This window comes from Nicotiana sylvestris, chromosome 4 (assembly GCF_000393655.2).
Source record: "Nicotiana sylvestris chromosome 4, ASM39365v2, whole genome shotgun sequence".
NCBI classification, from domain to species: Eukaryota; Viridiplantae; Streptophyta; class Magnoliopsida; order Solanales; family Solanaceae; genus Nicotiana; species Nicotiana sylvestris.
Window position 1 is genome coordinate 101,257,651 of NC_091060.1, and position 22,869 is coordinate 101,280,519.

Consider the following 22,869-nt stretch of genomic DNA (forward strand, 5'->3'; position numbering starts at 1 on the left):
TCTTGGATGATGATGTTGAGTTGCAAGAAGATGAAGTTCTTTTGGTAGTTAAAGATGCGGTTGATGAAAAGGTTAACAAAGAAGTGAGGATTATTATTCAAGATGTCGAGGTGGAAACTCAAAATGATGTGAACCCGTTTAGGGAACACATAATAGACATGCCGGAGCTGCTTGTGCCAAAAGCCAAGGCTCCTTTACTAAGGCCACCTCCACCTTATCCTCAAAGGCTCGCAAAGCAGAAAAGTGAGAATCAGTTTAAAATGTTCATTGACATGATGAAGAACTTGTCCATTAATGTGCCTTTTGTGGAGGCTCTTGAACAAATACCGGGCTATGCAAAATTCATGAAAGACTTGATACAAAGAAGCGTTCTATGGATTGTGAAACTATAAAGATGACTCACCAAGTTAGTGCTATAGTGCATTCAATGGCCTCGAAGCTTGAAGATCCTGGTGCTTTCACCATTCCTTGCACCATTGGGAGTGCGGATTTTGCTAAAGCTCTATATGATTTGGGGGATAGTATCAATTTGATTTCCTATACCATTTTTAAGACTTTGGGTATCGGGCAGCCGAGGCCGACTTCTATGAGATTACAAATGGCAGATAGAACAATGAAGAAACCATTGGGTATTATTGATGATGTGTTTGTCCGGGTGGACAAATTTATCTTGCCAGCTGACTTTGTGATCTTGGACTACGAGGTGGACTATGAAGTTCCTATTATATTGGGAAGACCTTTCCTATCTACGAGGAAGGCATTGGTTGATGTGGAAGTAAGGGAACTCACCTTCCGGGTGGGTGATGAAAAGGTGGTCTTTCATGTGTGCAAATCAATGAAGCAGCCCAACAGTACCGAGGTATGCTCTTTTGTTGACCTCGTCACAGCAGTGATAATTGATGACACCGGTGCAATGATCAATGTGGAAGACCCATTGGAGGCCGTACTATTGAACCTTGACGTCAATGAGGATGCAAGCCGGGTTAAGTGCGTGAATGCTTTACATGGAATGGGCTTTTACTCTTATGAGCCTAGGAAATTATCTTTGGACCTCAAGAATAGAAAGACTCCACCAACAAAACCTTCAATTGAGGAGCCTCTGGTATTGGAGTTGAAACCACTGCCTCAACACCTCAGGTATGAGTTCTTAGGCTCAAATTCTACTTTGCCAGTTATTCTTTCTTCTTGTCTTACTAACCTGCAAGTTGATGCCACATTGGCAGTGCTTCAAAAGCGAAAATAGGCAATTGGATGGACTTTAGCTGATATTTGGAAGATAAGCCCCGTATTCTGTATGCACAAGATTATTCTGGAAGATGATGCAAAGCCTTCCTTGGAGCATCAAATTAGGTTGAACGAGGAAATGCAAGAAGTTGTGAAAAAGGAGGTGATCAAGTGGTTGGATGCGGGGGTTGTGTACCCCATCTCTGATAGCTCTTGGACTTCACTGGTACAATGTGTACCGAAAAAGGGTGGCATAACCGTGGTTGCAAATTCACAAAATGAGTTGATTCCTCCCAGAACCGTCATCGGTTGGAGGGTATGTATGGATTACCGCAAGTTGAACAAAGTGACCCGCAAGGATCACTTTCCTTTGCCTTTTCTTGATCAGATGTTAGATCGACTTGCTAGGCATGCCTTCTACTGTTTCTTAGATAGGTATTCTGGGTACAACCAAATCTTGATTGCTCCGGAAGATCAGGAGAAGACCGCATTCACTTGTCCATATGGCACTTTTGCCTTCTTTAGAATGCCTTTTGGGTTGTGAAATGCACTGGTTACATTTCAGCGGTGAATGATGGCCATTTTCACCGATATGGTGGAACACATTTTATAGGTGTTCATGGACGACTTTAGTGTTGTGGGGGATTCATTTGATGAGTGCTTGAAGAATCTTGATAGAGTTTTGGTCCGTTGTGAAGAAACTAATCTTGTCCTCAATTGGGAGAAATACCACTTTATGGTGGAAGAAGGAATTGTTCTTGGGCATAAAATTTCGAAACATGGCATTGAGGTGGATAAAGCAAAGATCAAAGTGATTTCAAGGCTCCCTCCCCTACATCTGTCAAGGGAGTTCGAAGTTTTCTTGGGCATGCGGGGTTCTACCGGAGATTTATCAAAGACTTTTCCTAGGTAGTGAATCCCTTATGCAAGTTGTTGGAAAAAGATGCTAAGTTCGTGTTTGATGAAAAATGTATGCAAGCCTTTCAACTTCTCAAGCATAAGTTGATCACCACTCCTATCACTACCGCGCCTAATTGGAGCTTACCCTTTGAGCTCATGTGTGATGCGAGCGATGTTGTGGTTGGGGCGATTTTGGGTCAAAGAGTGAACAAAATGTTTAATCCGGTATACTATACGAGCAAGACAATGAATGATGCTCAAATGAACTACACGGTGACCGAAAAAGAACTTTTGGCTATTGTGTTCGCAATGAAAAAATTCCGACCGTATCTTATGGGTGCTAAGGTTATTATTCTTACAGACGATGCCGCACTTCGATACTTGATGACGAAGAAGGATTCCAAAGCTAGACTGATGCGATGGGTCTTGTTACTTCAAGAGTTTGATTTGGAGATTGTGGACCGGAAGGGTAGTGAGAACCAAGTGGCGGACCACTTGTCCCGCTTAGAGGAGGAAGGGAGGCCTCGTGACGGCCTAGAGATCTATGATTCATTTCCCGACAAACAACTCCTTTCAGTGTCGATGAATGATATGCCATAGTTTGCCGATGTTGCTAATTTCCTTGTGACTGGTATAATCCTGTGTGATCTCTCTTCTAACAAAAGGAAGAAGCTCAAGTGGGATAGTTTGGATTTCTATTGGGATGAGCCGTACTTGTTCAAGATTTTCACTGATGGGGTGATCTGAAGGTGTGTCTCGGAGGAAGAGCAATTGAGTATCTTGGAGGCTTGTCATTCCTCTCCCTATTGTGTCCATCATGGTGAGTTGAGGACGGCTTCTACAGTTATTAGTTGTGGGTTTTATTGGCCAACTTTGTTCAAAGATGCGGGTAATTTTGTGAAGAGATGCGACGAATGCCAAAGAGCTGGTGGAATTTCAAAGAAAGATGAGATGCCTCTCAATACCATCCTTGAGGTTGATATTTTTTATGTGTGGGGCATTGATTTCATGGGCCCATTTGTTAGCTCTTGTGAGAACACTTACATTCTTGTGGCGGTGGACTATGTTTCAAAGTGGGTTGAAGCCCTGGATTTGCCCAATAATGAGGCCCAGCGTGTTGTTGCATTTCTCAAGAAAAGCATTTTTACAAGGTTTGGTACTCCACGTGCAATCATAAGTGATGAGGGGTCTCATTTTTGCAATAGAGCTTTCGACACTTTGCTTTCAAAGTATGGTGTCCATCACAAAGTTTCTACTCCCTATCATCCTCAAGCAAGTGGTCAAGTTGAAGTCTCCAATAGGGAAATCAAAAGCATATTGTCAAAAATGGTCAATGCAAATAGGACCGATTGGTCAAAGAAGTTGGATGATGCTCTATGGGCTTATAAGACTGCTTATAAGACTCCGATTGGTATGTCTCCGTATCGGTTGGTGTTTGGGAAAGCTTTCCATCTACCGATCGAGTTAGAGCACAAAGCCATGTGAGCTTTGAGGAAGCTAAATCTTGAGTGGGATGTTGCAGCCAATCTTTGTGTGGAGAAGCTTAATGAACTTGATGAATTCCGATTCCATGCCTACTCTAGTTCGTCCTTGTACAAGAAAAAGATGAAGTACCTTCATGATAAATATGCTCGTGGAAAGGAGTTTAAAGTAGGTGATTTGGTTCTCTTGTTCAATTCTCAGTTACGTCTGTTTCCGGGAAAGCTTAAATCAAAATAGAGTAGACCGTTTGAAGTGGTGTTGGTGACCACTTTTGGTGCTCTTGATTTGAAAAACAAAAATGGAGAGGTCTTTAGAGTTAATGGGCACTGGGTCAAGCATTATCTTGAAAAAATTGATGACAACCATGTGGTGGCACTTCTTCATCTCAAATAATGTGATGATAACTTGCGTCGTGCCGCGATGTTAAATCAGGCGCTTCTTGGAAGGCAACCCATGTGTTTTCTTCTTGTTTTATTTGATTTTCATTGTAGTGTAGGACTGATTTTTGGGCTAATTGGTTGTGAAATGTTACAGGATTGTGTTGCAGGACATAGTGGAAAAAAAAGTGTTCAGGTCTCTAAAGTTGTGATGCGGCCGCACAACATTTAGTGCGGACCGCACTGGTGAAGGAGGAAATGTCCAACTCTCTGAAGATTGCCACCGCGGCCGCAATACAGTTTGTGCGGTCCGCGGTGGACCACTGCGGCCGCATGACATTTTGTGTGGACCGCAGTAGGTTTCCTGTGTAAAACTTGAAAAGCTATGTAGTGCGGACCGCGATAGGTAAGCTGGGCCCCAGGACTTTTTCTATAAATAGTATCTGACGCCCAACGTTTACACTTTTCGAACCTTTGATTCTCTAAACCCTTAAAGCACTGTTCATCAACTCTTTTGCTCGTAATTAATTGTTCGGAACTAATTGTCATCTTTTCATCTCACATATGGTAAATCTATTTCTTTTTAATTGTTTTAATTTTGTTATTTTCTTTTCCTTTTTTGTTTTATTTATTATACTTTTCTTCCTTTATTTTCCTTCATTGATTAGGTTAGGGTAGTTAATCTGTTGATTAAAATAGACTCAGTTAGTTAAATACACTTGGCAACATGTATGGACACTAATTAGGTGAAAATTGGGCTTAAAAATCAAAATCTCGTAAACCCTAACTCAGTGTGGTCCGCGGTGATTGTGTGCGGTCCGCAGTAACATTTTGTGCGGACCGAATTGATGAAAGTCCTGAAAGCTAAACTTTGGGGACTGCGGCTGCACTATATTTTGTACGGACCACAGTAGTCCTTGTGCGGCCGTACTACCTTTTGTGCGGTCCCCACCGCCTGGATACAGAGAGTGGGTAGTATGAACCCCACCTCTGTGTGGACCGCATGGCCATTATGTGCGGCCCGCATTGACCCCTGTGCGGCTGCACACCATTTTGTGCGGTCCGCACTACATGATTTCTGTAATAGTTTGCAATACTACTTTCAACTATCTACTAATACTAACAAACTCATTTGATTGTGTTTGGAGACTATGGTGAAACAACGAGGTAAAAGATCTAAACAACCAGGCAGAGGAGAATCCTCCCGGGGAGGGAAACAGAAAATAGTAAGATTGACTGTTCAAGCTCGGCAAAACATAAAAAACATGAGGAATATGATTAAACCTACTGATAGGGCCATTTACATGTCTGGGAGTGAGTACGAGCCCTCTCGGGAGATATCTTTAGACTCAATCCCAGAATACATCCCTGACTGGCCGGAGAGAAACAGACTAAGAGACACTCCTCCCACTTCCCCCGCTGCCCAAGCGTTAGTAAATGTGTCTTCTGGGTCATCTAAGGGCTCAACTGAAGGCGGTGGGGATGAATACTCCACCTTTCCCACAACTTCATTATCTGGAGAGGGTGTAGTAGGTTATGAGGAGGAAGTAGGAGGAGAAGAAGTAGTTGGAGAAGGGGGTGAACCTCAGGTGGGGGTATTGCTAGAACTAGGAAACCGGAGGTGTGACAAGACCGGTTTGTTAGTGAGGTAGCGTACCACAAATTCAGGGAATGGTGGATGGTGAGGAAATTAATCCCAGAGCATAATTTTGTTGATAGAGATCTACTGCCTCACAAACCTAATGTGAGGAGGCAGTTTAGGGAGAGAATTAACTGGGAGTACTTTCTGGGTGAATATGTAGATGCCAACGAGCACTTGGTCAAGAAATTCTACACCAATGTTGCCCACATCAAAAAGGGCACAAAAGTGACCAAGGTGCGAAATCAGAAAGTGTTCTTTGATGGAAAAACAATAAATGACTACCTTCGCTATGATGAAGAGGATAAGGCACTATTTATGACAAAGATGGAAATGGGCGAGGAAGACCGTCCCTGGCTGGCACAGTATCTGGCAATCCCAGGTACCACCCCCGACTAGTTGACTGCGGGTGTCAAGATTCTGAGACGTAGTTTGAACTTTGAGGCAAGGGGGTGGGAAACATTTGTATGTAGCAGGTTGGACCCCACAACTCATGACAACTCCCTCCCTCTTCACCGGGCAGTTTTGGTGGCTTCGATCATGGCACGGTACCCAATCAATGTGGGAAATGTTATGTCTAGGATAATCACAATAGTGGGTAGTGAGCATGACAAAAACTACTCTTCCCTAGTTTTCTGACTATGTACTTCCGAGACCTAATAGTTGAAAAGAGGCCATTCGACATCAAGATCAAAGCGAAGGCCCCATTTTCTTGGTACAACATGCATGGGGATGATAACCCCAAGAGTAAGAACTTCAAGGGAACAACTACTACTCCAACTCACCAGTCTGAAGAGCCAGTTGTGGCTCTTGCTCAGCCTGCGTCCACCTCCACTGATATCCCTCCTAGCCCATCCACCTCAGCAGACCCGGAGATCCCTTCTTCCCGTGCCTATCCAGTGACTGCCCACCGATTGAGCCAGACTCTTCTCAGTATCAACAACTGGATGCAGGCTGCGTCATCCAAGTTGTCTACCCTCACTACTACAGTAGAGGCTCAGTCGGCACCTCCACCTCCACAGGTCCCCCAGTCCATAGAGGATGCTCTCAAGGAGATTTTAGCCAACCAAAAGAAAATCCTCGATACTCAGAAGGTGCTCACAGATGTAGTTGCTTCACACAGCCAGGCTCTCAAGGATCTTTCTAAGGAGCATAAGAAGTTGAGAAAGTCGCGGGCTTCCAAGGAGTTTGTAAAGGTGCTAAGGGTTGATGTTGACAAAATGAAGGCAGATCATCTGCCTTTGGACTTATTGCTACAGGACCCAGTACCATCAGCTCATACCCAGCCCGAGCAGTCCTAGAGGCCTCCCAAGAGGAAGAGGATGATCCCTAGAGCAGACGATGCAGTCATCCAGTTGACAGACCCACCGGAGGCCTCCTCCAGTCAGCCACAGGATGCACCTCAAGAGCTTGTCCAGGCTCAGGTCCCAGTAGCACAGCAGTAGGCCAAAGGGAACCAGTCTAAGGTTCTCGAGCACAGTGAGGACCCAGGGACCACTCAGGAGCCCATGCAGGCAGACAGGCCATAGGGAGTCCCTATATCCTTTTTTCCTTTTTCTTTTTGGTGCTTTATTTAGTTTAGTTGGCATTGGGGACAATGCCAACTTTCATTTGAGGGGGTAGGCCCTACTTTTATGGATTCATTTGGATGATTGTATATATATTCGATACTTTTTATGCTTTCTTTATCTTTTCATCTTTGGGTTGTTTATAATTTTAACATTTCGTTACATTTATCGCACTTTTATTTTACTTTGGGTCTGTATATAAAGTTATGCTACATTGTACATATTCATCCCATCTATTGTATATTCGACGAATCCCCTCTTGTATATATTCATTTTACTTTCCGCAACTTTTTGTTCTTAGCTTCTTATTTATGATTCGTAGCTTTTTGTTTTGAAAGTTTGGAATAAGCCTTTGGTTTTCTTAATGCCACGGTTCTTTCTAAAGGTGGAGTTTTGTGTGAACCGGGTGGATCTTCCCAATGATGGATGGAGTGACAACCTTCTTAAGGGTTTGAGTCCATTTTTTTTTGTTTTTAGTAGTTAGTAGTTAAGGGTGCCTCAATCAAAGCTTCACTTGGGCCTAGCATATTTGCCTAGCATATGTGAATGACATGGAATAGGTCCATCAAGATGAACATATGACTGTGGATGTAGAGGTTCAGACCCCTAAGCCAAAGAAAACCAAGACTTCTTTCAAGAAGTCTTCATCTGTTTCCAAGGCTGTTAAACCTTCTTCCTTGGCTAAAAGAACAAGGTCTATTGTGAAAGCCAAGCAAGTTAAGATTACTGAAGAAGAAGATTGGAGTGGTGAAGAAGAGGGTGAATCTGACTATGAGCAAGATAAGTTGGCCAATTTTGGCAAAAGAAAAATCTTGAAGGCTAGACTTTTGAAGGATTTGGTGGAACCTAGGATGGTTCGATTGGTTGATGCTCTAGCTGCTCAGGGCTGGAAGGACATGGTCCTTTAGTTGGATGGTAGGCTAGAAAGGAATGAGGTTATTGAATTCATGGCCAATGCAGAGGTCAAGGATGGTAGAGTTACCAGCCAGGTGAAAGGGGTTCAAATGTCTTTTGATGCAAAGGAGCTGGGTGAGATCCTTGACATCCCTTCTAAAGGGTTCGATGACTACACAAGGCAAAGATGGCCAAGTCTAGACTCCCTTCCTACTACCCTCGCAATTACTAAGAAATTCTGTGATGTCACAGAAGTGAATGAGGCCAAGGTTGTGCATAAGAGTGAAATGAAGCCATGCCACAAAGTCCTGTTTGAATTTGTCAACAAGTGTTTGCTGCCTAGGCAGGAAAGAAGGCACATTACTAACTACATAGACTTGGTTTTGATGGAGTGTCTTGAAAGTGGAAGGCAAAACAACTGGCCTGCATTTATTATCAAGCTGCTGGATAGGGTTATCAATGGCTCCAAGTCCCATGCCACTCCTTATGTATTTATTCTGACTACTGTTCTTAATCGTTGCAATGTGCCACTGAAGAAGTGAGAAATTGTCACAAGCAAAGACCATTTTGGAATAAACACTTTGATTGCTTGTGACTATGAGGTCAATGCCATTCCCAATGAACCTGGTTCATCTAAAAAGATACCTATCAATAGCAAAGTCAGAGCTCTTGTGCAGGAGAGTGAGACAAAGGATGCTGAGATAATTAGGCTGAAGGCTCATTTAGCAGAGGTTGAATCTGAGAGAGATGCTCTCAAAACTGAGCTCACAAAGGAAAAAGAGAAGAATGATGGAATTCTTCAAGACATGCTGCACCTTCTCCAAGACAAAACCCAACCCTCTAGTTCTTTAAAGCCTTAAGTTCTTTAGCCTTCAGTTCCTAAACCTTATCTAGACCTTTCAGTGACTCAGATTAAGGATTTTTCTTGTTTTGCTCATATTTTGACTGTTTTTGTTTCTTTTTGTGGATTGTGGCAGAATCATATTCTCTATCAATAAAGTTTGCTATTTTTGCTCTTGTTGACTGTTTATATTTCCTTGATAGTTTTAATATGTTTGGTTGATTACTGATGATTAATCCATGATTGCACTTGCAGTTGCCCCAGTGGCCATGAGTAATTGTTAAAGTTCTGGGAATCACACTGTGTTTATGCAACTTTTCGATGATGCCAAAAGGGGGAAGAGATATTGTGCTTTATATTCTAAATAAGTGATGTTTATAACCTAATGAACTTGGTCCTTGAAGATAAGTAAAAAAATTCTAACTTTTCATTGATGAATAAGATGAGTTTTGACAGGGCTTAAGTGAGTGAAAAGCACAGAGTTTGTCATCATCAAAAAGGGGGAATTTGTTTCCCAAGTAAAGGTGAGTTTTAAAGACTGAAAAAGGAACTCAGACATGGACCAGATCCATCCTAGTGAAGCACAGATATGGTCAACTCAAGCATGTGAGATGCACGTGAAGGAGATAAACCTTACTTACCAGAAGTGATATCTCCTGATCCAGATCGAAAAGGTTGCATATTAGATAAGGAGAAAGACTCCTTACTCAAAGAGAACACGGTTTAAGAGATGGATAGAGTTAGTGTTTGAGATCAACTAGAACTCCTCCACCAAGGAAGAGTAGCATCAGTATTCTAGTCAATATCTATTTACTAACTCCTTAAATATCAGTGTTGTTCTCTTTTACAGGTAACGCACATAAGCAGAAGTTAAATGTGAATTGAGAGTAAAATAGCAAGGCAATTTTGCAAGCAATTTATGTGTGTTTCAAGCGTACAATCCTGAAGCTAGTTGAACCAGATAGAAGAACCAGTTCCAAGTGTCTATCTTTTATTCTAGTTCAATTGTAGTAGGTGTTTTCATATTGTACCTTTCAGCTTTATCTAGAAGCAATTGTATTAAGTACTTAGAGTTTTCAGGTTAGAGTTAACTTGAAGTTGTCGCAACAATTGAGGCTGTGTTCTACAACGGGATTAGAGTTAATCCTAGGTTTACAAAAGAGTTTTTGGCTCGGTTATTTTAGTGGAGAGTTTGGAAAAATCCTACTGGAAAGTAGGTCGTGGTTTTTTTCACCTTTTGAGCCATATTTTTTCCACGTAAAATCTCTGTGTTCTTTAATTTCTGTACTTATTATTCTGCAACAGTAGTAGTTGAAACACATAGAAGAACTAGGTCCTTCTATAATCAGGTTAAATAAAAAATTGGACACCACCAAATCATACCCCTCCCCTCTATGTGGTATTGAAGTATAAAACATCAATATAATTTATTTTATGATAAGCATATAATCATAAGTTATAATAATTAATAAATTGACAAAATTTTCTCAATAAAAAATAAATATACAACAACAACAACCCAGTAAAATCCCACAAGTGGGGTCTGGAGAGGGTAGCATGTACACAGACCTTACCCCTACCCCAAAGGAGTAGAGAGGATGTTTTCGGAAGACCCTCGCTCAAGATAATAATAAAAATAAAAAAAAGAGAGAATATTAGTTTCACCACAGAGATCATAGGAAAAATAGGAACATAAAATGCAGAAGGAAAAATGCAAAACAAAAATAATGGCTAGTAAATAGGTCCTACACCGAAAAACCAAATTGTAAGACACGACAATACCCCTAGCTATTTCAGACAAAAACCCTACCAGAACAGGCTCACAACACTACAAGGTAATGCAAGACTCAGCTACCTCCTAGCCTACAACCGTAATACTTGACCTCTATAACTTCCTATCAAGTGTCATGTCCTCGAAAATCTGAAGCCTCACCATATCCTTCCTGATCACCTCTCCCCAATACTTCGTAGGCGCCCTCTACCTCTTTTCGTGCCCTCCACAATCAGTTGCTCACACCTCCTTACTGGAGCATCTGGGCTTCTCCTCTATACATGTCCGAACCATCTGAGCCTCGCTTCCCGCATCTTGTCATCAATGGGAGCCACGTGCACCTTCTCCCGAATATCATCATTTATAATCTTGTCCATTCTAGTGTGCCCGCACATCCACCTCAACATCCTCATTTCTGCTACTTTCATCTTTTGGATATGTGAGTTCTTAACAGGTCAACACTCAGCCCCATACATCATGGCTGGTCTAACCACCGCTTTATAGAACTTACCTTTGAGTATCGTTGGCACTCTCTTGTGCGGATGCTAACCTCCACTTCTTCCATCCTACCCCAATACGGTGTGCGACATCCTCATCGATCTCCCATCCCCCGTGGATAACCGAACCAAGGTACTTGAAGTTGCCTCTACTTGGGATAACCTGTGATTCAAGCCTCACATCCACGCCCACTTTCCCCGGCTTAGTGTTTAACTTACACTCCAGGTATTCCGTCTTTGTTCTGCTCAGCTTGAAACCTTTAGACTCAAGAGTCTGTCTCCAAACTTCTAGTCTCTCGTTAACACCGGCTCGTGACTCATCAATCAGAAATATGTCATCGGCAAATAGCATGCGCCATGGCACCTCCCCTTGAATATGGTTTGTTAATGCATCCATCAACAGGGCGAATAAGAACGGACTGAGCGTAGAGCTTTGGTGTAACCCCATTTCAACCAGAAAATGCTCAGAGTCGCCTCCTACTGTCTTAACCCGAGAAACAAACACTGAAGAGAAATAAATACTGTCTTTATCACGACAATACTTAGAAAGCAATACACCAAAATTTTGATATGTCCTTATTTATTATATACAGTTCAAAGATTAATACACAATCACATAAATACAAATATGCAAATGAATAGGGAATTTGCTTATCTTAACAGTCAATGAGAATTGCAAACTTGAAGAGGCGGGGGGGGGGAGGGGGGAGGTTAGGTTGAAAAAATACTTGAGGCAGTGAGTATCGGTGTAGGAATTTTGTTCTAAAAAGAAATATTTTAAGGATAAAATAGTAAAAATCTTGGTCAAACTTAAAGAGCTTATAAGCTAAAAATTCATAAGCTGGGGGTGATCAGCCTATGACTTTTGGCTTATTTTTAACTTATAAGCACCTGGCTTATAAGCAATTTTAACTTTACCAAACGCGTAGATAAACCAAAAAAATGCTTGTAACCTAGTTTGACCAGCTTTTATAAGCTTAGCCAAACATCCTCTAATTTCTATGCATGCGTTAAAATATATTGATTATTTGATGTATTTACACTTACAATAGGATGAGGAGCATCATCTTGTTTACACATGACCCATGGCACACCAGTCTGAAGTTCCACAGCCATCTTTGCTGCCCAACGAACATAAAGGGGGCCATCTTCTCTGAATGCTTTTTCTATATTTTGATATTCGTTCTCAATCTACATGTATTTTAAAATGTTGACACATGTATTTATGTATATATATATAGAGAGAAAAAATATCATGGGATGGCTCATCAGAATGTTATGGATATTTAACCTGTGAGAGTATGATTGGACCTCCTTGTGAGGCATATAACCCTTCCGACTTCATCAAGCTCACTATTTTTGTGGTAAAGTTTTGCATGTATAACTGTCATGTAAAAGAGAATATTATTAAGTTAATGTTCCTACCAATTCAAACAATATATCAAAGTGGTCTAATTTATATATATCTATAATTGAGATTTGAGGGACCTTAAGAGATGATGTAGCATATCTCATAGACAAGGAAATGATTTATTTATTTTGTCAATTTTTAGATTTTTTTCTCACTCAATTTAGTATAGTAGTCTATTATTAAATTCCAGAAATACGGAAACAAAAACCATTACTTTCAAATTTTAACCGTTACATCCTTTTCTTTTTACCCGAATCATTGCAACCTTCCACTCTTCAAAAATTTCCCTGTAATATTCTGAATAATAAATAAGGAATGAAAAAGAAATTCATTTTAACCTTTCCACCTTTTCTTCTGACGAAGGTTATTTTCTTGTGATGAATGTACAATTCTTCCGACAAAGACTCTCTTAAGGGTATAATTATCTACTTTCCTCATCAATTAATTTTTTTTTGATGAGCCAATCATTTACTTTACAAAAGATAATAAACTAGCGGAGTAGAGGAAGTCAACCATCAGTGAGGAAGTTTCGGCAGAGAAGAAACTAATGGTACGGTTGAAGCTTCATGTATATGTGATATTTAATTTTCAATATCCATTAATTAAATTTCTATTTTTATTTCCAACTGTCATGTACGTATGGTGTTTGATTTTCAAATATCTACTTTTAAATTTCTATTTTTTCCTTTTTATTGTTTTCCTCAACTTTGTGTCAGAGTCGTCGAAGGTACTTAAGAGAGGATCAAGGAACAAAAGATTTTGGTTCTTGCACAAGAAATATGTTAAAAGAAAATTTGCAGGAGTTGACACAGTTGGAAAGTTATATAGATTAAAACAACGGTTGGAAATTGGTGATTATTTTCATATATAAGAAAATTGAAAGAAAAAGAAAAAGGCAATGGCTAACAGAGGAAGATAAAAATCTGAAAGTGCTTTTAATTCTAATGTTAAGGGAAGAAGGGAAGTGTTGATTCTTAAGAAGATTCGTGTTTGATCTCATTTTTCCATAACATTTTGTCTTTAGAGGGCAAGAGATTAGACTTCTCTTTTGGGAATTTTTTTTAGTCGAACTTGCAGGGGTATATATATATAAATTATAAGGTTATTCTCTCTTCTTCTTTTCTTATGTGGTTCTATAATTCCTGGAGTTTCCGGTCATACAAATGTGATGCTTATGAGTTATGAGTTTCCTAATCTTTGACTCATTAATTTGCAAGTTAATGTAACTTTTGCCCAAGATAGTGTAGAAACCTAGCCAGACTATCAATAAATACTTTGTCAAAGAGATAATTAGATGAATGAAAAGGAATCAAAAGAGGGTGATATTATTAGAAGTTAGATAGGTTGAAATCATAGAGGTGTCAGGTGGACTTTCTTGATAAGATGATAAGATGTTTTAATTTCAAAGTTCAGGACAGATAAGGTATAGACTTTGTGAAAGCTAGAAGAATTCGCTTTGGCATAGTAGGAGGAAATAAGTCGTAATTTCTTTCTGATAATAAAATGAAGGAAAAGTTAAATTTGGATTAAATTAATACTACTGTATTTTAAGTTTTTTCTTTCACTTTTAAGATGATAATTTAATTTATATATGCTATGTAAAAGATTTCTCATTGTTAATTTATACATGAGGAGAGATCTCAAACAAACAAAAAATTGTTGCGATCTGAAATGATTGCGATAACGACAGACGGTAAATATGCAGTGATAATGGTATCTCCTCCACAAAAATTTGTATATATTCGTGAATTTTACACGTATGTCATAATAACATGTCTATATTCATGGATAGAAAAGAAATGCCTATTCACTTTAATTTACTATATCACATCAAAAGATAAAGATAAAAAAGTATGTACCCGTGTCAAGCAACTAAAAGAGTAAATTATGAATAGCTCATTTATCTTTCTCCTTTCTTTTGTGAAACCCAACATGATATAAAAGAACAAAAAGGTAAACAATAAACATATAACCTACTTCTATTATTTTTAATATTCGAATATTAAAATATTAATATTAAAATATTATTCTATAGAGAGATTTTTCCGCGCGAAGCGCCAACAGATAAAATTATTATTCTGCATTTTAGAGGTGTAAAGATATATTCGATACAAATCAAAACTTTTATCAGAAGAAAAATGGGTGATATATTACCTTAAACGGTTCGTTGTCAGATCGATAAATAATGCCAGGGACATCATGTAACCAAAACGGGAAACCCCTGTAAAATTCAACAAGGGATCAAAACATAATTGTAAACACCCTTAGGGGTGAAAAAGAAATTATAGTCAAATTTGACTCAAATTAAATATTATTTATTAGTTTACCCATATGTCCATTCACCCTCAATATAGGGCCCAATACGAAGGCAAGCGTATAGACCTTGTGCTTGAATTTGCTTGATGAATACTACTATGTCACGTCTTCCACTAAAATCATACTGACATCACATTGGAAATAAGAAATCAGTATACGAGAAAAACTCTACTCTGAATTCAAGGGTATTTTGGTATATGACCAAAGTTATTTTTCAAGAAAATTTTGAATAAATATGCTCCCTATTATTTTCAGTTTAGGAATATAAATAAACTTCATTTGAGAAGAAAAAAAAAAGCACTAAAATTGGGAGATAAGATAGTGTATTCAATAAAATACCTGTCCAGGACGAGGCTCATGAAGATTCCAAAAAACATAGGTCTCAATCACATCTATTCCACCTTGTTTTGCTTTTGATATTAGAGATGGCCACATCTATCATAAAGAACAAGCAAAAATAGAGTGATCGATCACATTTTGCACCCTGGTCCAAACTTTATGTTACTCATGGTATAGGTTCTTTTTCGAACGTCATACAAATTGAAAGTTCATGCAGGAGCAAGTAATATGAAGTTAAAAGTAAAACTAATTATATAAAAAGAATTCCTCATACAATGAGTAAAATCATTAATTCCCTTCTAAGTTTGATAGAAATAATAGAAATCGATCCTCTCACGAAAGATATGTATAACTTTCATCATATGAAATAAATTATTAGTTACCCCTCTTTCAAAATCGCATCATATAAGTTAAATCCAAAAATGAAGTTTAAAACGAGGGTCATTGCTTAAACGAAGCTATTGAAAATATATTTTGTGATAAAATTACTTATCTTTTATTGTTTTACTCAATAGTCACTCAAGCCGAAAAGTAATAAATATATCCAGATCCGGTTATTTCAAATTTTTATATAAAAGAAAAAAAAATGACGATGTTCCTCTATATTCAATAATTTAATAACCATTTAAGTAATAAACTTTTAAAAAAGGGCTAATTAAAGATCGTTAGCTCGTGGACGGTTGTTGGACAATTCTTTTTCTTTGGATTTTTTTTTTTTTTTAATAAAAGTGACAAATCCAGCAACCAAACAAACAAAAGAGGAAAAGGAAATAACAATATTGGCGGCGATGGTTATATACATGAAAATCTTGCTAGGAAAAATTATGGTTGTTAGTAGGGAAAGGGGCAATTATATCATCCTACGATAGTAGTTTTGGCTTTTTGCATTGACAAAGTTCTTTTATTTTCGTGCTTTTCCTTGCTCCGTTTCCTTCAGACCTTTCTCTATTAATCTTTTAGTCATCTTGATTTCTATATATTCTTAGAAGTACACTTCAAATAATTAGTTTCTAAATGTAAGTTACACTCTGAAAGATCAAATAGTTGATGTTACATTTTAGATTGAAATTACTAGTTCGTTCCATCCTGGTATTCTAAATTAGATCATTTCTATGGTAGTTAATGATGTTATTGGCTAATTTAAGAGACTAGGTAATAATCAAATCTATTTAATCTTACAAATTTTTCTTTAAATCCTTTTTAATTTAATTATTTTCTCTACTTATAAGCTGTTAAATAATTTAACAAGTTCTAGAATACGATGTCCTTTAATGTTTTCCTTGGAGATAACACCAAAGCCTTTGGAATTCAAATGTCACAACCAAAGTTTCAAAAATAGTAATCGGTTGAGTCTCTTTCAAAGAATCCCTATGATATTTACTATTACATTGACAAATGAATTCTTCCAAGAATCTAAAGATCTCTTAGAAGAAATGCTAGCGACTAGCGAGTTCTACCTTATCCCTTTTTCTACGCTTTTACACATATTGTACTTTTTTCCTATTGTTAATCCAATGAACGTTATAATTAATGAGTTTAAGTTCTACTCATTTTCGGCCACGCGTGTTATGCGTGTATTTTTTATCAATAAGCGCATAATATTTAATTCACATAAAAAAATATATTTGAGTTATCAAATAAAACTTAACTAACAGCATACAAAATTTTTAAATGTTGAATATTGATCTTGTTGGGCTAACTTGACAATGGAAGAAGTAATAGCAAAATTGCATGCTAAAACAATGAATTTAAAAGTACATATAAAATTTTAAATTTTTGAGTAGTGATTTTTAAATTAATTGATAGAAAAGGTCAAAATGAATATGAACTATTTTGTAGAGCATCATAACATGCCCAATATTTGTTGAACTAAAATGAGCATATTTAATAATATAAATGCATACTAAAGTATTCAAATAAATTAAAACTCACTACTATTTTCAAAACTCGAATCATAATATTCATTATAAGAAATCCATTTTGAGGACATACTCCCACAAGCTAAAGGGACACTTGAAATCGTTTTGCGGCCAAGAACTTAATGAGATAATTATATTAATGACTCTTTTTTGGCACTTTAATATAGATTCACTTAACATGTTGTTCTAATTCCATTATTTTTATGATTCTTGATAGTGTCTGTATTTATTATGAAGTAGTTTTACAATTTTGTATATCAATATTATAGAAGTAATGTTCAATTGAAAGGCAAAATAGCCATTCAGCTATATATGGTCATTTTAGTCTTTCAACTTTAACTTAGGGTCATCATATTTATAATATAGTATGATATGATATAATGTATTATTTGCGTATAAATTTTTTACGCCATCAAGTCAAGTTAAATTACAATAACAGGTAAATCTTCATAGCAAGCTTGATATGTTAACTTACAATTTTTTACACCATCAGGTTAAGTAAAGTTTTTTACACCATCAAGTCAAAGTTAAGTTACAGTGACAGGTAAATCTTCATTGTCTAAATTTCTTTTACACTGTTAGTCCTATAACTAAACTAAATGCATGTAGAACTTTGAAACCTCTATCTTAGATTGGACTTACGATCTTTTGTAATTAAGGGTGTGTTTGGTACGAAGGAAAATATTTCTCGAAAAATATTTTCTAATTTTTTCATATTTTGTTGGCTTAAATGTTTTGGAAAACATTTTCCGTATGAACTCATTTTCCTCCAATCAGACGAAAATATTTTCCTTATCAAGAGAGTGAAAAATATTTTTCAAAACTCCTTCTCAATCTTCCCCACCGTCACCAACCCACCTCACACCCTCTCTCTAAAAAAGGCTTCTTTTTTTTTTTCAAAGTTTAATTTTTTCCGTTACCACCCACCTTAATACTCCTCCACCCACCCCACCCCACCCCACCCCACCCCCTCCCGCAAAAAATATTTTTTTTTACCTTATTATTTTTTTTGCAATTTCAAATTTCTGTTTTTTGGTTTTTCTGCACCACCTACCCCCACCCCAACCCCATCCCAATTGCCCCCCAGCACAAAAAAAAAATTTACTTTTTTTTGTAATTTCAAATTTCTATTTTTTTTTTGTTTTTCTGCCCCTCACCCCCTCCCCCACCTCCCCGAAAAAAACTATTTTTTAATATATTTTTTAGTTTTAGTTTTTTTATTTATCAGTTTAAAGGTTCAAATTTTACAAGTTTCAAAGTTATGAGTTCGGAGGTTTATGTGTTTGGAAGTTTACGAGTTTAGAAATTATGAAGTTTACGGGTTCGAAATTCCGCGGTTTCGAAAGTTTATGAAAAATGTGGGTTCGGAAGATTTTTGGTTTGAAAGTTTATGGCTTCATATTTATTATATCTAAATTATTTATGAATACTCTTGAGAACTCATTTTCCTTAATTTGCGTACCAAACACCAAAAAATAAATAAGATTACTACTTGTTTTTCAAGAAAATATTTTCTTGAAAAACATTTTCCGTTGTACAAACACACCCTAAGAGTCAACAAAATTAGATGAGTACTTTACTTCTTTTATTGAAAAATAATGGTTAGTATCATGAATATGAGCAATAATGTATGAAAATCATATGTGATACATATACCAAAAATTAAAAATTCAACAAAAACTACTAATATGAGAAGTGAAAAACAGACATGAGAGTATTCTCTCTCTCTCAAACACACAGAGAGTGCACCCATATTCCTACAACCATTATATTGCAAACATATAAATATGCCCTAAGCTAAATGTACAGAAACAGAAGTATACGCACATCTTAATATCAGAGCAACAATGTGAAGTTTATGATTTTTGAGTATGCTATTAACTCATAGTTTATTTTAATAATTAGGTTCGAAATTACATATTTATATATGTTTAATGAATTTTCTAACGTAAATACATAGTTTAAACAAAAGCTACACGTAATATTCTACCTCCACTCTTAATATGCATGTGTGGGCATATATACTGATAAATACACAAGTGTACATGAGCTCGTAATATGACGAAAATAAAAAGAGAGATGGACATACATCAGGGGTGCTTCGAGGATAATGAATAGAACCAGAAAACAACATCTTCCTTTGTCCATCTATTATTAACGACCTTCCGTCATAACTCACATTTTCTCCGCCGGCAGCCACCGCTCCTGCCATCACCAACACTGCCGCTGCCAACAAATTCCGCCATAGCCACTGCATTCTCATCGCGCGCTTATTTTTCCACCATGCAAACACACATACGCACAAAGAAGAATATTTATTGTGTAAAAAATTGAAATTACTATATATTCTTGGAAGCAAAGACTGATATTGAACAAAGAAATGGAGAGACAGATTTTATTGACAAGGCAAGATAGGAGGAAGATGTTCTTATTAAGTAAATGATGCAAGATATCTTGTATTCAAGTATGACATAATAAACGGTGAACTAGTCTGTTAGTACTTTATATCTCTTAAAAAAGGAAATTATTTATAATTTTTGTGAAAAAATAAACTAAGTGATACTCTTTCCATTTCGATCATGCCATAATATATAGAAATGTATTGTTTTTTTAAAAATAACGTAAATTATAAATGAACTAGTAAGTACTCTATATGTTATGATTATAATAAGAAGTTAAATTCTTCTAAAGATATTAATTAAGCGGAGAAAAATTGAAGGGAAGGAGAAGAGGGAGATGACTATGAAAGAAGAAAGAGAAATGGACGGCAAAAGAATATATGATGTAATTTTGCGTGAAATAAAATAAGTTGGACGGGGTTTTTGGTGTGATGAGTTAACAAGGAAAAGATCTTCGTGACTCAACTCCAAACGTCATGGAAACAACATTTATACCCTTTTTTTTAATCTTCCTTCTGTTTTTTTTTTTTGAAAAATAGAATTTAATTACTTTTCTCTGTTGAATTATGTAAACCACTTTGTCTAAAAAAAATTATATTTTCAGATACACTTTTTCCTGGGTCAAGGCATGGAAAATTTTGCAAATAGATGGAGCGAGACATACACAGTTTTTTCTATTTTGTTCCATAATGTGAATCTCTCTCCATCCAAAAAACTGAAGTTACGAAATTTAGCTCAAAGTAATAATATAAAACAAAAAAATAAACAAGAATGTAAAGAGCAAGAGAGAAGAAATTCTTATTTCTTTCATGTATTCAAGTGTGTACAATATCACTTTATCCTTTATTTATAGTATTACATAGAGGTATACAAAAGAATGTCATAAACATGACTTTAAATATTTTAGATCATGGAGGAAGATCTTGGGGAGGTTACGGAGGTATGAGAGTTACAACCATAACTCCATAAGTATATTGGAGTAGTGGGAGTTATGGAAATAATGGAGAAGAGTAGTGGGTATTACTCTTTTATGAGTTATGGACATCCACCAATAAATAATTATTTCAAAAAACTCCCCCTTGGATGTCCATGGATAATGTGCCTCGTTAAAACCTTACTAAGAAAAAACCTTGTAGGAAAAAAATCTTAGTGAAGGAAAAAGAGTACACATATCTTGTAATACGCTACTTGCTGCCTCATTAAAAATCTTGCAAGAAAAACCCAGTGGGATAAAACCTTAGCCAAGGAAAAAAGAGTACAGCGTGTATTTGTCTCCCCCTGATAAAAACATCACTTTATTATCTGAAGACGACGAATTCCAAGCTTGACAACATCTATAATGTTGAGGCAGCCAATGCCTTAGTGAATTATCCCGCCAAATTATCGCTTGAACAAATTATTTGAATATCTATTTCATCATTCTGTTGATCAAGATTGTCTCTGCAAAGAAACTTTAGCTAAATGTGCTTTGTCTTCTTCAATATATTGTTCTTTCAATTGAGCTATGAAAGCAACACCGTCTTCAATATTATTGGAATCTTCTCTTCAAAAAAATCACACGTCTTATTCGTGTTGAGTCACTTAATTTATAAGATGTTAGTATCTTGGTATGAAGAACAAACTTCATGTAATGTCCTGCATTTACTGTCACGACCCGGATTTCCCACCTACGGGAGTCGTGATGGCGCCTACTGGTGGAAGCTAGGCAAGCTACGAACTTAGAAATCTTTAGCTCTTCTGTTTTAATCCTTTTTTTACATCTTATATTAACAAGGAAATAAATAGTTAAATAACAGCGGAATATGAGATTAAGCGGAAGTCTTAGAGAAATATAAAAACAGAATGTTTCGAAAGTCAATATATGCCTCTACCGAGAACCTGGTGTCACAACGTCTACGGACCACTAAGAGTACTAAATACAACCGTTTGAAAGAAATATAACACTGTTTGTCTCGAATACTTGAGATAACAGAATACATGATAAGATAGAGGAGACGTCGGGCCTGCGGACACCTACAAGGCTGCCTCGGTGTCTCGGTGGACTGAAGGCTGGCTCCCGAGCTACTGTTGTTGATCAAGTGCCGCTCCGGTATCTACACAGAGTGCAGAGCGTAGTATCAGCACAACTGAGCCCATGTGCTGGTAAGTGTCTGGCCTAACCCCGGCGAGGTAGTGAAGGGGCTAGGACCAGACTCCAGATAAACCTGTGCAGTTATATAATATACAGCAGAAATATAAACAGGTAACAACAGTTTTAAAGGGGAGGGACATGCTCCGGGGAAACATATCAATTATATCAGAAACTTAATAAAGTAGGGAAGAACACTCGATGTCTACAATCTATACGATAACAATACTGTTGCGGCACCCAACCCGATCTAATATAATATATGTTGCGACGTGCAGCCCAATCCACATATATAACTGTTGCGGCGTGCAACCCGATCCACATATATAACTGTTACGGTGTGCAACCCGATCCAATATAATATCTGTTGCGGCGTGCAACCCAATCCACATATATAACTGTTGTGGCGTGCAACCCGATCCACATATATAACTATTGCGGCGTGCAACCCGTTCCAAATATACAGTGAACAATAATTATAATTAACCATCCCGGTAAGGGATCAACAATATACTACACTATCCCGGCAAGGGAACTCAACAATATAAGTATATACGTCCCGGCAAGGGAGAAACAACCATAACTAAACTATAACTCAACTAGTTTCAACATATAACTACCCCAGTTATAAATAAACTTGTTACAACACCTAACTACCCAGCCATAACCAAACTTGTTACAACACCTAACACGGAGTATCATCAACCTAAATGTCCGTAATATCAATTAAGAACACAATGCAAGGGAACCTCAACTCAACATTAGCCCGGCAAGGGGCAACATAATGATCTCTTCTCTTTTTCACTTTTACTTCACAATTCACTTCACAACTCGAGTCAATGCTCTAGAGTTTCGATTATCACTTATACTTACACAATTTGTTATACAACTAGAGCCAACGCTCCTCAATGTTCATAGGCCAGAACTCTTTCCACAACTTTACACAACAAATAGAAATCGTCACTAAGGCATGAATAATACAACGAGATCATGAAAATCACAAGATAAGACTCACGGTCATGTTTGACACCAACGCATAAATACTCGTCACCATGCCTATACGTCGTACTCGAGAAGAAACAAATAGCGATTAGGACACAACTCCTAATCTCTCAAGCTAGGGTTAGACCAAACACTTACCTCAATGCCTTGAACACAACTCAA

The 22,869-nt window shown here is 37.3% G+C and overlaps 1 protein-coding gene across 2 annotated transcripts in view; it reads right to left on the bottom strand.

Annotated features, from left to right (window-relative positions):
* LOC104244888 (beta-galactosidase 16-like) overlaps positions 1 to 19,748 on the bottom strand; it is a 35,733-nt gene extending 15,985 nt beyond the window's left edge. For both annotated transcript variants that reach the window (XM_009800406.2, XM_009800408.2), the window contains exons 1-6: positions 19,268 to 19,748; positions 15,260 to 15,355; positions 14,932 to 15,044; positions 14,759 to 14,825; positions 12,485 to 12,577; positions 12,241 to 12,384 (exon numbers count right to left, since the gene is read on the bottom strand). In XM_009800406.2, coding sequence (XP_009798708.1) covers positions 12,241 to 12,384; positions 12,485 to 12,577; positions 14,759 to 14,825; positions 14,932 to 15,044; positions 15,260 to 15,355; positions 19,268 to 19,441 — 687 coding nt within the window. In that variant the 5' untranslated portion in view covers positions 19,442 to 19,748. The remainder of the gene's footprint in view (positions 1 to 12,240; positions 12,385 to 12,484; positions 12,578 to 14,758; positions 14,826 to 14,931; positions 15,045 to 15,259; positions 15,356 to 19,267) is intronic.
* Between the last annotated feature and the right edge of the window lie 3,121 nt (positions 19,749 to 22,869).